The sequence below is a fragment of the Paroedura picta genome, chromosome 12 (assembly GCF_049243985.1).
Source record: "Paroedura picta isolate Pp20150507F chromosome 12, Ppicta_v3.0, whole genome shotgun sequence".
Taxonomy (NCBI): domain Eukaryota; kingdom Metazoa; phylum Chordata; class Lepidosauria; order Squamata; family Gekkonidae; genus Paroedura; species Paroedura picta.
Window position 1 is genome coordinate 19,308,189 of NC_135380.1, and position 15,768 is coordinate 19,323,956.

Genomic DNA, 15,768 nt, shown 5'->3' on the forward strand with positions numbered 1-15,768 from the left:
CCCGCATGGGCGCGGCCCCGATTCCTTCTCCCTGCCCTCCCGGAAGTTTTTTACTGCGCGGGGCGGGGAGAGGGGGCCGCGGCCCGCAGGTTGGGGACCACTGCTGTAGAGGACCCCATAGATGGAAGACTAAAAATAAGCAACACATTTTACAGCCCAGTCCTAGATTTTGCTATATATAGAAAAATCCAAACTTCTTATACTGGCACTATGGGGGGGGGGATACCCATTCTACTGCTGCAGCACTGAACACATATTCTACTCCCTGGGCCACAGTATCAGCAGTCTCTGTATGTCTAGGACAGGCTACTGCTGCTTGTACCCACCAAGTGCTCCCTGCAGCTCTCAAGCTGACTAAACGATACAATGCCAACACTGCCCTCTGTATTCATAGGCATGTGTTAAGGTTCTCTGTGTCCTGCTTCCCTTGTACGGGATACTACTGTAACTACCGAATCTTGTGCCACAAGTTATAGGCAGGGCCAGGACTGAGCTGCCAGTCTAGTACAAACACAAATACAGTTCTTCACTAGTGGAAATATTATTTGATCTAATCAACATATAAATGAGACCAAATATCGAAAATTGTCTTCCCATTTGGATTTTAGAGACGATGAGCTTATACAGATTGCTTTTTTCCCATATAGGTTAATATAACAGTGCATCTTACACAGCAAGATTGCTTCAGATGCATCAAGACAAACATACTTTGGCAGATAGTTTTGCTGAAATGACCTGGCAGTACAATTACCAATCCGCAAATACAGAGCTAAACATAAATCCTATGTTGTATCTATGAGGCATTCCTCAGCTATAATAAAATCCCACACTGAGAAATAAACTATTTCCTTACTAGGAAGTAAAGATACACAATATGTGGCAGGGGAGGGGGTGATGGAGAAAGAACCAAAGAACAAGAGGCACACCTTTGTTCCATGGTTACTCACAGAATGCTATCGGAGCAGTACTCAATTATAACAAATCCTATTCACCGTAGGATACATTTATTTCTTCCTTGGTCTCCCGCCAGTTTCCCTCAATTCTATTTCTAGAAATATACAGATTAGCAAATCCAGTTGGCTATAATGATATGGGTTTTTCCACCAATTGGGATACAATTCAGCCAAGGCTGAAGAGTACTAATTCTTACTAAAATCAGTGAACTTTATCCAGAAGAGGTATAGATGTGACGGAGCTGCAGTGCTTTAATACTTGATTTTGCTGGATTTGGGCCATATATAGATAGACACACGCAAGACTCCAGTTGCAGTGTGCCCTGAGAACTAAAAATGCAGTGCTTTTCAAAAATGTCAAGCCAAACTTAATGAAGCACTCATTCACAAAAGTCATGTCATACTGCCCTCTTTTGATATAACCTGGATACAGTTCCTAGGGAAGAAAAAGCTTTATAAATCAGAACCTGAAACAGTCAATTTCAAACCTTGCAAGCATGTTAATTGCATTTGCTTCTAGAAGCAGGATGCATAGTTTGAAAGACAGAAAAAAAAGAGTAAAAGAAATACGCAAGCACGCTTTATAAAAGTCAAGCTACCCTGATAGCATGTAGAAATGGCAGTGGAATTCAACTGAACAGCCTTTTCAGTTAACATTCTTGTAAATTATTGCAATTATCTGGTCATCAATTAACTGCCTGGACAGCTGAGCACAAAAAGTTTCTACTTGTCAAGATGTAATAAACTTCCAGATAATTAAATGTATACAGATTTAAACTTCTATACGCCACAAGGAGAAACACCCGGGATCAGATACACCAAATAAGTATATTGTAAAAACAAACACAGATTTTAGAGGGAAGTACACAGCTTTATTCAATCATCAATCTTTTGACTGATATTTGGGATGCACAAATGAATTCTGGTTTTGGGATTCCAGGCATGTAAAATGGAGCTGCTGTGAAATAAACGCAACCCATCTCGGGGATGGGAGTTAAGAAAAGAAGAATTATATTTTGATTTTTAAAAATTCAAAAATATGCAGGGAAGGTCCAATACTTGGATTTTTTCTTTAGAAAACAGCTTAAAAACCAGGCATTTAATATTGGATGTCCCTTCAAATACCACCTAAACATCACATTTAAACTGGGCTAGTTTTTAAAATTTCCCATTGTTTTCCTATCCCCATGCTAAGAAACAGTTTTCTGGCAGTTTTCCAAATGCAGTATGAAATTTGGAACATTCAAAGATACAGCAGGTAAGTTTTTTCAGTTAAAAGCAGTCATAAAACGTATCTTCCATTATCAATGATTTCTCAACAGAGCCTTTTTTATTGAGATTTTTTTTCTATTTTGTTTACCGCTCTTCTTTCCTACCTAAAGTTCTCTTTGCAGAGGAAAAAAAAGTGTTAAACCAAATACTATCCATGCACCTAGGAAGAGACCCTTTAATCTATGTACAGCATATATAGAATTTTAACATTCCTCTTTAAAGATCTATATTATATTGTAGGTTGTATCTTCAAGATTTTTCTTCACTTTAGAGTCTTTTCAGTAATACTTAATTGCTTTTAAACACCAAGGCTTGCTTATCTATCTGTATGACGTTACTTTCATTTCCTCCCTGACCCCGGGAACAAATGCTCTTTCTTTTTTTCTTTGGTCTGCAATGCTCCACTCCAACATGAACACTTTTCTGATCTTCCATCATAGGTGAGAGAGTCTGAACCAAGTTTTCTTGCTTTTGATGAAACGTCTCTGATTCTGGATGATAAAAGTCACATGAACTTTTTCTGGCTTTGCGGTCAGAACCCACCAGATTCACAGAATTCTCAGCAGGCACAGAAATCCATGCAAGGCCTTCACTTTCTGCATTTTTAAGTTGCCTTGTGCTGCGTCTCACCCTTTTTTGAGTACTACTGGCTATGCTTCTGAAAGATTCCTCTATAGCGTGCAGTACATCATTTACGAATCCAGAATGGCTTAATGTCTGAGGTGTAGAAGGTAATTCTTCCATGGTATCTCTAGGAACACAGGGATTGTTTCCAGGCGTTTCAGACTGAAAATCCTCAACATTGGGGGTGATTCTTCTGCTCCTCCTAGGAAATCTTTTAAAGTTCACGCAGATGTCACCTCCACTTGGCTGCTCTATTGCTGAATCTGAAAGGTGAAATGAAGTTTCTTTCCTGTTTTTTTCACCAGTTCCCTGCACCAGTTCCATCTCACTCTCACTGGAATAGTCACTTTTCAGCACCTGCCCATTTAAGATATTCTTTAAGTCCTTGGAAGAATCCTTACCAGATGGCTCCAAGGGAAATGTACTTGGCATGTCATTTGGAACTGCATCTTGCAGTTGCAAGAATGAGCATGATACAGCATCAGGCAAGGCATTTTCCTTCACAGCACTCAGGTTGGAATACAGGCAGCTGCCACTCTCTTCTGTATTATGCAATATACTATTTGCCTCTTCAGGTGTCTCATGTCCTAGGCTGGAGCAAGAATGATCTAGGAAAGTTGCAATTAAAGAAGAAATTTGATCATGTTTTTCACTGTCCAGTACCAGGGAAAGACAGGTTGAATTCATATACAACCAGCTTTTCACTAGGTCTTAATTATAAATTGGTGTAATGTCTGAATAGAGAAATCACAATTACAGCCACTGTACCACCTCTGGAAGCTACTACACCTAAAGATGAAAGCACAGAACTTCTGCAGGAAATGTGGTTTGAATTCCAAGAAATGATTATACCATATTTTACTAAGAAACAGCCTTTGTATTTGGAAATAAAAATCTGGTATTTTCACAATGCAACCATTTTAAGTCTTTGCTTGCACCATGTCTCTTATGGCCTTAAAAAAAGCCTTTGCTTACACAATCATTTTATGGACAAAACAGCAAGGCCTGCGATCAAAGCAGTGTTTCTTCTTCCCTACCCTCAAGGATATTTTAGTCACTATGCAGATATTGGGCAGAGCTGTGGGAACCAGCCCATTTGAAACTCTTGAGTTCCTAAGCCTGGTTGAATCTGCTGGGCTAATAGTACACAGCAGAATTTAACAGTTCCAAGGTCTAGTGGCAGATGCTTAAACATTTATTATGCCCACATCTCAGAGGATTTCTTACTTTGCAGCAGAGGTAATAAAGTGTATCTCTTGGCCCTCCAAGCTATACTGGATTAAAGTCTGTCATTCTACCAAGTTTATGCCATTGTGTGCCAGGAATAAGCCATCGGCACTGCCAGAGTTTCTCACTGCAGCTTAGTTTTAAAATGTTTTGACCCATAATAGTTTGTATAACGAGTTTAATGACAAACAGGTCAATATAAAGGGTTGTAGTTTGGCACTTCCATAAACCTTGCCCTCTATGTTCTCTGCCTTTTCAGTTTTCAGGCTTGGCTCGTTTGTTATCATACAGCCTTGGGGCAGGCTGCTAATTGCTAAGGGTCACTAGAGAGGCCTCAGAATTCAAATTCCAAAGTCTATAAGTAATTTTTAGGAATAAACCACACAAGTATTGCTGCAGCACCATAGACTTTCAAGCTTCAGAGCCTTGTGATGGAAAAAGATTATTGCTTAGGCCAGCGTACAAATTTACAATTGATTACAGAAAACAGAAAAGGAACTAATGGGTACCCACATACCTAAGATGGAAATTGATGATTCTGACATCCTTTGATAGGAAAGGGAGTTATCTTCTGTCATCTCAGGAATAGGACTCAAGAGAGGCTTCTTGGACACAGTTTCATAAGACCCATGATATACTTTCTGTGTCTTTTTTTTCTTTTTTCTCTTCCCAAATACTTTGCGCCTAGAAGCCTGCAGATATTCAGAAAACAGCATAGAAGGGTTAATTTCACTGGCAGTGGATATAGTGAGGATCATGTTCAGAGGCACTAAACCTTTATACTGGTGCTAGGAAGCAACCTGGCCTTTAAAGCTCTATTTGTCAAATTTTCTCTTATCAAGACAATTTTCATATAAAGGATATCCGAATATATTTTGCAAATCCAGTACTAACACCATGCAAAATAAGTTGCATGAAAAGTCCAGAAGACAAGCAGAACAGAACTCTCTCATCTGCATTTTAAGTGTACTTACAGGGTTTTTTTTAGAAGCTGACTTTGTTACAGAGTTTCCATTTTGGAATTTTCTAGGATTCAGAACTTTACTGGTAGTACAAGTCCGCTTGGTTTGTATTTCTCTTGTAGGTCTGACACTAGTTTCTTCTACTTTGTTGACCTAGTAGAAGCCATTTATTAGGTAAGTCAAGCAATAAGGCTACTGCATTATAAAGATTACTTTTCAGTGTTGATTATACATAATACATACACAAAAGGAAATACGCTTATAAACACCATTACTCAGCTATATGTGAGAGAAGGGAACATTAAAATCCATGTTTTCTAACATTTTACCTTTTTGAAAAATTAAGCAAGAAATTTCTGGTCTCAATTTATTACCAATTATAAGTTAGCATAATAAACACTGAAAAACAATTTTACCCACCTTTTTAGCAGAAGACCGCGTGACTCTAGTGCATGTAGCATGCAGATCAGGAGAACTTACTTTTGTTTCTAAAACAGAAAGGGAAAAGATTATATCCATATGCCGTTAGTGCATCTCAGTTGGTATAACGTATACGTAACGTGTGATGGATTCTTGACAAAGTGTTTAATGAAGACTGGAAAATTCTTGTAGAAACATTCAAATACCCATGAAGATACTTCAGTACAGATATATGAAGGATAACTTTTGCTTTGCAGTGTAAGAAAAATAAATGCTCCTCAATCTCTACTTACAGCAAGAGAATGTACATTTAGTATGTGTTATGAATTTACCTTGATAGGTCAGAAATGCTATTATATGGAATTCCAGTTTGGCATTTACGTTCAATTATAAACCTCACTTAGTACATACTTAAAAGTATAATGAAGAGGCATTCACAGTTGATGTTGGGTAGAAACTAGTATTGACAGCCAATGAATAAGTTACCACTGTGGCATAAAAGCTATTTCAGCAAGTTTCTGCTTTACATCACAGTGGAAGCATCTGTAAACAGAAACCATACTGCGCTCCTTGCCAGCCAAATGAGCATAAGTTACCCTGGGCAGCTGGCCCATCCACTCATGTACTGATATGACTGACTTAACATGGGTCTGAGGGACATTGGATCAACTAATAGATTTGCATGTTACTGCTGGGAAGCATCACCTCTGTATTCACCCTGTGATAATAATAATATATATAGATATAGATATTCCCAAACCTTTATCTTCTGTATCACCTGTGTTCACAACGGAGTCAACAGTGGAAACTGCCTCTGATATCTCTTGAAGGCCCTGTATTAAAAGAAGCAAAAATACAAACACACAATTTGAACAAAACATGAACTTACATGGTACAAAATATTGAGGAACGGTTAATGTACTTTAATCTAGGTATCATAGTCTAACCTCACAGCTTTAAAAAAAAAAAAAAACCTGTATGTATCTAACACCAAATGCTCATAAGCCTGGGTCCTAAACAATGTGCCCTTTCTCCCTTCTTTTAAAAAATTATTTTTATTTTATAAAACATGGTTGAGCCAGCAAACTGTTTTGTGCTGTATAGCTGGCCCTACTGAAACCTGTTAAATGGTTTTTATTCTGAAGTTTACATGGGCCAGTACACAGGTCTACAATTTTAGTGCACAAGACCAGTTCAGTTTCAAAATCTGAACAGGCAAATATGGCAGTTATTGACATGTCACAACCTTCTGAAACAGAGCTTTAGTTCAGGCATCACACCAAACAACAGCTGGCATCAAGTCACAGCTTGCAACCACCAAACCATAGTTGGTAACCCCTTTCATATCAAAATTTCTGATTCACCAGTTGATCAAAAGCCATAGCTGGTTAATTCAAACCGTTATGCAAAACGCACAGTTCCCAAGACAAGTTTGTGCCAATGATAAAACACCACAAGGATACCACACAATGATTCCAGTATTAAAAAAACACGAGATGTAAGAAAAATTAGAACTTCTAGTAAATACACGTATGGGGGAAAAAAAGATGCTGCTCACTTCAGAACTTAAGAGAAAGTGGGAAAGAGGAATCCAAGAGTGAAAACCAATGAAGAATTACTTTCAAGATTTTGAAGGGTAGCTACATCACTTACATCATCACTGTCAAAATTTGGCTGGGAAAAGGGGTTTTTGATGGGAGTTGTGTTAAAAGAGTTGCCATCTCTTGTTTCAGTTGGACTGAATGAGACTTCTCCTCTATGCACTGGAGTATCTACAGGTTGAAATGTGTCAAATACTTTCACGTCTGCCTCTTCACTGTGCACCTCCACTTTGTCAATTGGTCTGGTACTTCTTTCTGTAACATATTATTTGCAAGTTAAAATTCTGTTGACCAAGTCTTTGACCATTTTATATGCTGCTTTTTTACTTGACTAGGATAAAAATCACAAATAGCCCTGTTTGGGAGCTGGGAAGAGGATTTTGAACCTGTTTGTAATGATCCACAGCTTTGGAAGACCGACAGTTCTTCATTTCCTTTTCTTGTATTGGTATAATCAACATCAACATGTTCCTATAAAATAAGCAAGCAGTAATATTTTAAAGAATGCTTTTATATATTGTCTCTCCCCCTTGGATTGAGTCAACAGTTAACTCTTAACTGAATACATAAAGCTTGATAATTGATTGGTATATATGGAGAAGTATATTGATCAATTCATACTCCACTGATTAGAATGAAAACTATGCCTTGTAACCTAAAAGCTAATCTACAGTAGACAACACAGTACTGTTACACTCAAGTTATTTCACTGTAAAATCATAACTGGCCATTAAAACTGGCAAACTCCAATGCCAACAATTTAATTATGAGAAGGCACCATTTTGAAAATATTCCACACAGGATCAATCCCCAGAACTTCACACAAAGATAGATCACAATTTAGAAAACTGCCTCCCATTCATAATTCAGACCACACAATTACTGCACATCACTTATCAGAGATAATAGTGACGTGTGGCACTGACACCACCACATACTCCTGCTTAGCAATAATTTCACCATTCTATGGTTTAGGGCTTTAAAAGTTCCAGCAATGGAGCTTTTATGGGACAACAAAAAGCAAATTCAGAAAGGATATAGGGGCAGATTAACAGGGCATGCCCCAAAGTTCACAGTTCCCCCCACCCACCTCTGAGCTATGGTTTCTGGGTGGACATCAATCATGTCACTCATCTTTTCCTACTAACAGGTACACAGTGTTAAACATCCCCTATCATCCATGACCTGGCTCTAGATGAGATGAGTGACCTTGTACACAACACAAAGAACTAGCAGGGCCCACCTTGCTCCCAGATGGCTCCAGCAGGGGATCCTGCTCAGCATGAACCAAAGATGGAAGGATGTATAGTATATATATATTAATCTGTATTTTAAAAGGCAATCAATGCTACATTTTCCAATAACTAAGTGCCCATTTCTAAGCCTGGAAGAGACTGGGCATTCCATAAACTGACTGGTACAGTACAGATACTGGGCTGGCCAATTGTACCCTAAAAGCCAAAACATTTTTGCTATCTACCATATGTCTGTGGAAAGCAGAATGCTATAAACCTAAGCACACTCACCTTAGTGTCTTCAGTTAACATCCTTACTGGTGTTTTCTTCAGAACAGAACGAAGACAGGAATTATCATGGCACAGGGAAGGTAATTGTCCTTTCTGCAGTGGGGTAATGGGTAGCCTGGTTTCATCAAATATTTCCAGGGTCTGTTTCTCTGCAAATCTGACCTTCTTGCAGCTTTGCTGTGATGTAGTACCACTACTTAATCCTTCTTTAGTGTTTTTAGACTGGATACCTTTAGAACAAAAAGTTTGACAACAGGTTTGTGTTTATTTAGCTCTGTTTCTTCCATTAGTACTACAACAGCAAATTCTTACAAATACAGTACCAAAGAAAAATCAGTGACTTATGTATAGTGAAGAATGGGGCAGCAATTTCTTGTAGCCCAAGAAGATAGGATCACATTCCCATACAGCACTGGAATTATATGCTACAGTTCATATCTGGCAATCCCCTGCCTTGTTGACAACAACCCCATGAGCACAATGGGTCATTTTGGGGAGAAGGAATGGCTCTCATTCAGACAAAAGAAAGATCTTTCTGGGGGCTGGACTTCAAGTCAGTGTGCGGAAAGAGATTACAAATATTAAGTCACAGCAATCAACCAAATGGGACATTTATGCCACTCCCTACCAATGGAAGGATGTCACAAATCACAGGTAGGCGGGGGAGGAGCATCATGCTTCACTGAAAGATGAGCTTTCTGAAGCTAATTCGAACAGTATTGGGATTTGAACTACCCCTATCTTAAGGCTTTTGCTTCTAAATCAAAAGTGGGTTCTCAGATTACAGATGCAAACTCAAGACTACCACAGCACAGAAGCTGACTCCAGATTTTGATGGCATAATATAGACCAAGAAGGTTCAGTTATCAAAGACTTGTTACATACCAGAAATACTGTACATTCATATTTTGAGGGGTAAAGAATATCATTAATTGGGTTTGCCCGTGTCCTTTATAAAATTTACATCTCAGGTACCTGACACTACATTATATAGCACACATGCCCTGGTCCAACAAATGACATTTATGTCAAATTCAGCCCTCTCACCAAGTTACATTCAAGAGCGCTATTTAGAGAAGTCTGTAAAAAAGGAGTAGTTAATTCTTACCACATGTTGTGTTTGAGATGCCTGCAGCTGGAATCACTTCCAACAGTAAACAGCGAGATTCTACAGTATTTGGGTGCAAGACTGGAACTGCCTAGGAGCAGCAATAAAGGCTATTCAGACTTGATGCAACAAGTTAGTTTACATGACTGAATTACTGACCACACAGAAGAAACAGAGCAGAAACATATGGGATGGGGGAAATAGGTTAGGGAGCTGGTTAGATCAGGGGTAGTCAACCTGTGGTCCTTCAAATGTTCATGGACTACTATTCCCATGAGCTCCTGCCAGCATTTGCTGGCAGGGGCTCATGGGAATTGTAGTCCATGAACATACGGAGGACCACAGGTTGACTACCCCTGGGTTAGATGACACTTCCATGGAAGCTCTTCTGTTGCATCAGACAATGCACTAGATGTGAATGGTTTTCAAGGCTGAAACAAGAACAAGGAGCAAAAGAAAACACCGTCTGCTCTACAACTGCTGGCTTTCCTCCTGAGAATAACCAAGTCATCCCTTAGTTTCTACAAAATAATGGGATAGTGGAGATTTGTTCTAAACATACCCCAAAAAGAGAAAAAGATAAGCTGCTCCAGCAGCAAGACCTCAAGAGGAAGACAGAGATTTTCGGTCTGCGTTATCATTGTAGTCATGAGATAGCAAACATAGGCATCATTCTCTCAATCTACCCTTCTCTACAACATAAATATGTGAAAATAACTCCCATTAATGTTTTATAAAGCTACACTTCTCCAATATGCTTGGAAGAAGAAAAAAGTTGGCAAAAAATGCAGTTTGGAGATTTTTTTTGTTTTGTCTTGCTAGTTTTTCAGCAGCAAACGTCTACCAGAAATAATTCTACTTTTACTATTTCAAACACAGTTGAAGGATACAAAGGCTTCATTTCTACAGGCACAAGCTGAAAACTGAACAAGCACATCCTTGACAAAAGTTTAAGTATTCAGAAAAAATACAGATACTAACTGTAGTCAGGTACCTGAATATAAGCTGGTGTTTTTGCTCCATTAGCTGATTCACAATTTAGGGTTTCCTCAAGAGCAACTGCTTTATATTCTGATGGTCCCACTTGGTCCAGCTGTGACTGTTCATGTGATCTTTCCTCAGCTTTCTTAGCTACATTTAGGATATTTAACAACATGTCTATTAGCATAAACATATGAAATTGCCTTATAAAATGTCATAGAGTCTATCTTGCTAAATATTTTCTATTCAGACTGACTGTGACTTTCCAGAAAGCTCTTTCCCAGGAGTTCTTATCTGAGTTCCTGGGCCAGGACTTGAACTGATGGCTTGCTGCTCACAAAGCTAGTATTATGAGCCATGGCCTTCCTCCAAATATATAACAGTAGTGTTTCAAACCCTGTTTATACTGCTAAATTAGGGTAGGCAACATGCAAAGCCATGACCAAAGTACTCAATAAGTGATATTAAAAATCCTACTGTAATCAGGTGCTCAGCATAAGTCACAATCCTAAGCAGAACTAAACCATTCCAAATCCATTTCTAAGTCAATGAACTTAGAGAGGTAACAAATATAAACCCAGAGTTCAGCTTTAATGCCAAATTTTGTAAATAGTAAACACTGAAAATATTTTAGGCTAGGACTAGGATTTTGCTTACTTACAGATGCTGGGTGTGTGGATCATTTCATCCTCACTTTCTTCCAGTGGCTTAAAGGATGACTGGAAAGCAGCTATTTTATCTTTCAATAAAACATTCCGTTGAAAGGGACTGGCCTATTCAAAAAAACACAGCAAGATTTTTGAAGCAAACATTATAAACCTAATAAAAGCAAGAGATTTCCTTGCAGAATTGCCTTTGTTTATCATATTATTAATCCTCACACCTTCCAAGGAGTTCAGGGGATTACACTTGATTTTCACAATAACCTATGAGGGAGGTCAGGCTGATAGAATGTGACTTACCCAAGTCATATTTATTTTATTTTGCAAAATACCCTTCTTTTCCATTCTCATAAGGGCCACCATGGTGGCTAAGTGAGGTTTAAACCCTATGTCCCCCCAGTCCAGATCTAACCCATACCAGATCTCCACTATACTAAATATGATGATATGATGGAAGATTTTTAAAGCACTCCAGCATAACCTTTCAACTTACTATTCCCCCCCATTCAGTTATACTTCAAATATTTAGCTTTACCATTATCATACTAGTGCCTACTGGAACATACAGTAATATTTCCTTATTAGTGTTTTTCAGGTTTATGGAAGATATAAAAGACATAAACTTAATTTGTTGTAGGATGGAAAACATCAAAATTATTTTACACGATAGCTTACACCTTGAACAAAACTTTATTGGTTTTAAAGGTGCCACTGGACTCAAGCTTTGTTCTGCTGCTTCAGCCCAACATGGCTACCCACCTGAATCTATATTAAAGGTCAGCAGTCTGTGTTTTTTGCTAGGAGGATCACAATACTTCAGATCCTTTCAGAATTTAAGTTAGACTTTGCAAAGAATCCAGTTACATTTTCAAACATCTTCAAGCAAGCTTAAAGATATCTTACCTGGGAGGGAGGTTCTTCAGCCCTCATTCTCTTTCGGTGAGCAATATATCTGATAAGAGCATCATTTCCTGGAGACCCCCGTACTCCAATTGTAGATCGACGTCTTAATTTTTTAAATCTATTCTCGGCCCTCCCTGAAATAAAAGGCAGCTTATTGTGAACATTCAGTGAAGCTAAAGAGAATGATATATCTCCTGTCAATAAAACAACAAAGTTAATACACCTTTTCAAAAATTTTCAGCAGCAGTATCGTATTTGAAAGTCAAGAGGTGGGGCTTAAGATAGAGTAGGCAGATGTCAGTCTCGGTAGTCTCTGGCACCAGATGAAGCAGACCCAAGATTCTGTAGTTGGAGGGAGGCACACAAACCTCCCCCATTCCCCCCCCCCACACAGCAGCTGTCAGCACTGGAGGTTCACGACTTGAATTTAAGCACCAAGCCATGACTCTGCTCCCCCACACAGGCTTTATTCCTTTTCTTTCTTTTTGTATGTTTTCTACCCTCACCCACTCTAATGGAAACATATTTGAAAGACAGCCTTCATTAAAGGAAACAATACACCATACCACCCAACTAATGTGTTAAAATAACACAACCCCACAAGTTAGATAATAGTAAAAGGATTTTTTTTAAACTTGCACTCCATGCATAGCGAGCCTCTGTGTTTGTGTTCCTTGTAGACAGCATGCTATTCAAAGTCCCATAGCTTTCTAATACCAATTCAGAAGAAAATTATACAGCAGCGAAAGAATACCAAAGCAGACAACTACAAAACAATCTCAGCCTAGTATCACTAAAAGACTGTTCAATTGGGTTGGCGTTAACCCTGTAAGAACTGTAAAAAGAAGAGCTGCAAGAGACCGATCAAGGAAGGAAGATATACAAGACGGTAGATCTGAAGGGATACAAGGGAGGATTTGCTGAAGGAAAAGGGCAGTCTAATGAGCTAATGAACAGCAGCCAAGCAAACCCTATCTGGAGAAAAGGGCTTGGGAAGGTCAGGTTGCCAGGATACAGCTTTGGTGTATGAACGGGAGAATTCTGGCAGCTTTTGCTTTTACCGTCACAACATTGTAACCAAGAAAACGTAAGCAGTCGGTGAGAGTAGAGAAGTTACAGAGTACTGAATATGACGTACAGGTCTGAAATAACCAGTCTATTCTTTGGCTTCCAGTATTGGATTGTTTCATTTACACAGTTTATAAGTGATTACTGCTCAAGACACCCCAAATCCTAAACAATTCAGTTAATTCCAATGTAAATTATACAGAATACTTAAGGCACAAAGAATGCATTATGCATCTATTTCTGACATCCCCAGCAATTACCTTGATGTTTTGTAAAAGATTCTGGATTGATTCCAAAATCAGCTGCTGTCAAAACAGAAAAGTCTATAGATGATGTTGCTTGGTTCATCGTATCAATGCTTGTTTTTATTTTTCCTTTGCCCTTATCAGGGGTTACAAAGTTTGAATTTTTCCAAAAAGTTGGCTTATCAAGAGTAGGAGGGCTTCCCAAGCTGTTCAGATTCATAGAGCATGTGAATGCATTTGTTGGCACATTTTCTTTTTCAAACTTTGATGAGTGGTCGGAGGAATGACAGTCTTCTTTTGCACTGTTGAAGCAGACTCCACGTTCCAAATATTGGTTACATTCTGAAAGCACCTTCTTATGACTCAAGCTTTCCATTGGGAAAGTCTTTGTTATGTTTGATTCATCAGCAACACTAATCATTTCTGGAAGAGTATCAGCTCAGTGACCAGTCTTCATCATCTACGCCAAAACGGTGCAAAGCTGTAGCTTCTCTGTTTTTGAAGATAAAGGTGAAAGTATTAGCAAAGAACTTCATATTGTTCAAAATCTGAAGATACAGTCCTGTTAATGGACATTATAAAGAATTGCAAACTATTCTGTACAAAAGTAGGGTCTTTTTTAGTCCACAGATGAAAAATATAAATATGGAGTCGGGATGAGGTCCACGGCATTTCCCTTTCCGTCTTAATGTACTCAGCCACAAGCTAGTGAACTGGCTGCTTCCATCACTCCCCTCTAGAGCATGAGTCCTCTCGTTTTTGGTGCCTGAGAGGGTGGGCAGCCTGTATGCCTAAAGGTAAAGGTAAAGGTATCCCCTGTGCAAGCACCGAGTCATGTCTGACCCTTGGGGTGACGCCCTCTAGCGTTTTCATGGCAGACTCAATACGGGGTGGTTTGCCAGTGCCTTCCCCAGTCATTACCGTTTACCCCCCAGCAAGCTGGGTACTCATTTTACCGACCTCGGAAGGATGGAAGGCTGAGTCAACCTTGAGCCGGCTGCTGGGATTGAACTCCCAACCTCATGGGCAAAGCTTTCAGGCGGCTGCCTTACCACTCTGCGCCACAAGAGGCTCATGCGCCACAAGAGGCTCATACTGTATGCCTAAAAGGTAAAGGTAAAGGTATCCCCTGTGCAAGCACCGAGTCATGTCTGACCCTTGGGGTGACGCCCTCTAGCGTTTTCTTGGCAGACTCAATACTCCCCCCTTAAACAACCTCTTGTCTCTGCCCCCTCAATTTTCCTCAATGCAGGTGTTGAAGTGACACCTAATGACATGCAAACTATGGGGGCATGGCTCTTTCCTAGCCCTAACACTCTCTCTAAGACTAACCACACCTGAGCTAAGTTAACCCTAACCCTAATTAACCCCAAGGGGAATCAATATCTTCTGGCATATTATCTACATTTAAAATGTAAAAATATGTATACATTCCAGGGTTTCCTAACCTCTTCTTGCGGGGATGCCAATCCGCGGGTGGGACCTGGGTCCCCTATGGAATTGCTGCAGGGATCAGCTCCCCTGGGGGAAATGGCTGCTGGGGGGCTGAGTGGCGTTGCGCCCTGCTGGGGTCCCTCCCCGCCCCAAGGCCTCCAGACCTTTCCCAAACCAAAGTTGGCAACCCTCTTCTCCAGCCACCGTCCTTCTCCGCAGGCCCATCGGCGCCTGAGGCCTCATTCGGAGGCGGGTGTAGAATAATGGCGACTTGCCCCCTGGGAAACCGGAAGCAGGAGAAACGCTCCCTCGGCTACTCCGTCTGTCTCCCGGGGGCGCTACGAGCACGGCCCCGCGTTGTCCCCAGCAACGGCCGCCGCCGCTTCCCGCTCCCCATTCAAACAACCGCTAACCGAATATCCCTCCGCCGCCGCTTTCGCTCCCTTCCACTCAGCACCACCTCCGTTCTCTTCAGGGGACGCTTCACTGCTAGGCAACAATTCCGACCGGGCCTCCGCCACTCCCGGACCCAACCCTATTCAGAATAGACCTACCCCCAATAGCGAGTTCCGGCACGGCCGATATTTTGCGTGCCTTGTTTGAAAAGAACACGTGATGCTCCCTCGGCCAATCAGGATCCAATGTTAACCTTCCTCGCGAGTGAAAGAAAGGCGGGGAGATTACAGATATACCACCTGATGCTCTCTCGACCAATCAGAGCCCAACGTTAACCTTTTCTCGCAGCTGAACGAAAGGCGGAGTGACTATAACCGCCCAGTTCG

General features: G+C 40.3%; 1 protein-coding gene across 7 annotated transcripts; it reads right to left on the reverse strand.

Moving 5' to 3' along the window:
• Window positions 1–585: 585 nt before the first annotated feature.
• On the reverse strand, window positions 586–15,723 carry CDCA2 (cell division cycle associated 2). 7 transcript variants are annotated; one of them, XM_077307039.1, is made up of 14 exons: window positions 15,541–15,723; window positions 13,568–14,044; window positions 12,240–12,373; window positions 11,336–11,447; window positions 10,688–10,824; window positions 9,694–9,784; window positions 8,586–8,815; window positions 7,446–7,530; window positions 7,112–7,314; window positions 6,219–6,291; window positions 5,459–5,526; window positions 5,051–5,191; window positions 4,594–4,768; window positions 586–3,457 (listed from the first exon to the last, which is right to left on the reverse strand). In XM_077307039.1, the coding sequence occupies exons 2-14, from the start codon at window positions 13,971–13,973 to the stop codon at window positions 2,514–2,516; spliced, it is 2,799 nt and encodes a 932-aa protein (XP_077163154.1). In that variant the 5' UTR covers window positions 13,974–14,044; window positions 15,541–15,723; the 3' UTR covers window positions 586–2,513. The 7 variants fall into 7 exon arrangements, with proteins under 7 accessions (XP_077163154.1, XP_077163159.1, XP_077163153.1 ...); XM_077307044.1 differs by lacking the exon at window positions 15,541–15,723 and adding an exon at window positions 15,400–15,537 and having other exon boundaries at window positions 6,237–6,291; XM_077307038.1 differs by lacking the exon at window positions 15,541–15,723 and adding an exon at window positions 15,400–15,537.
• Window positions 15,724–15,768: the final 45 nt, after the last annotated feature.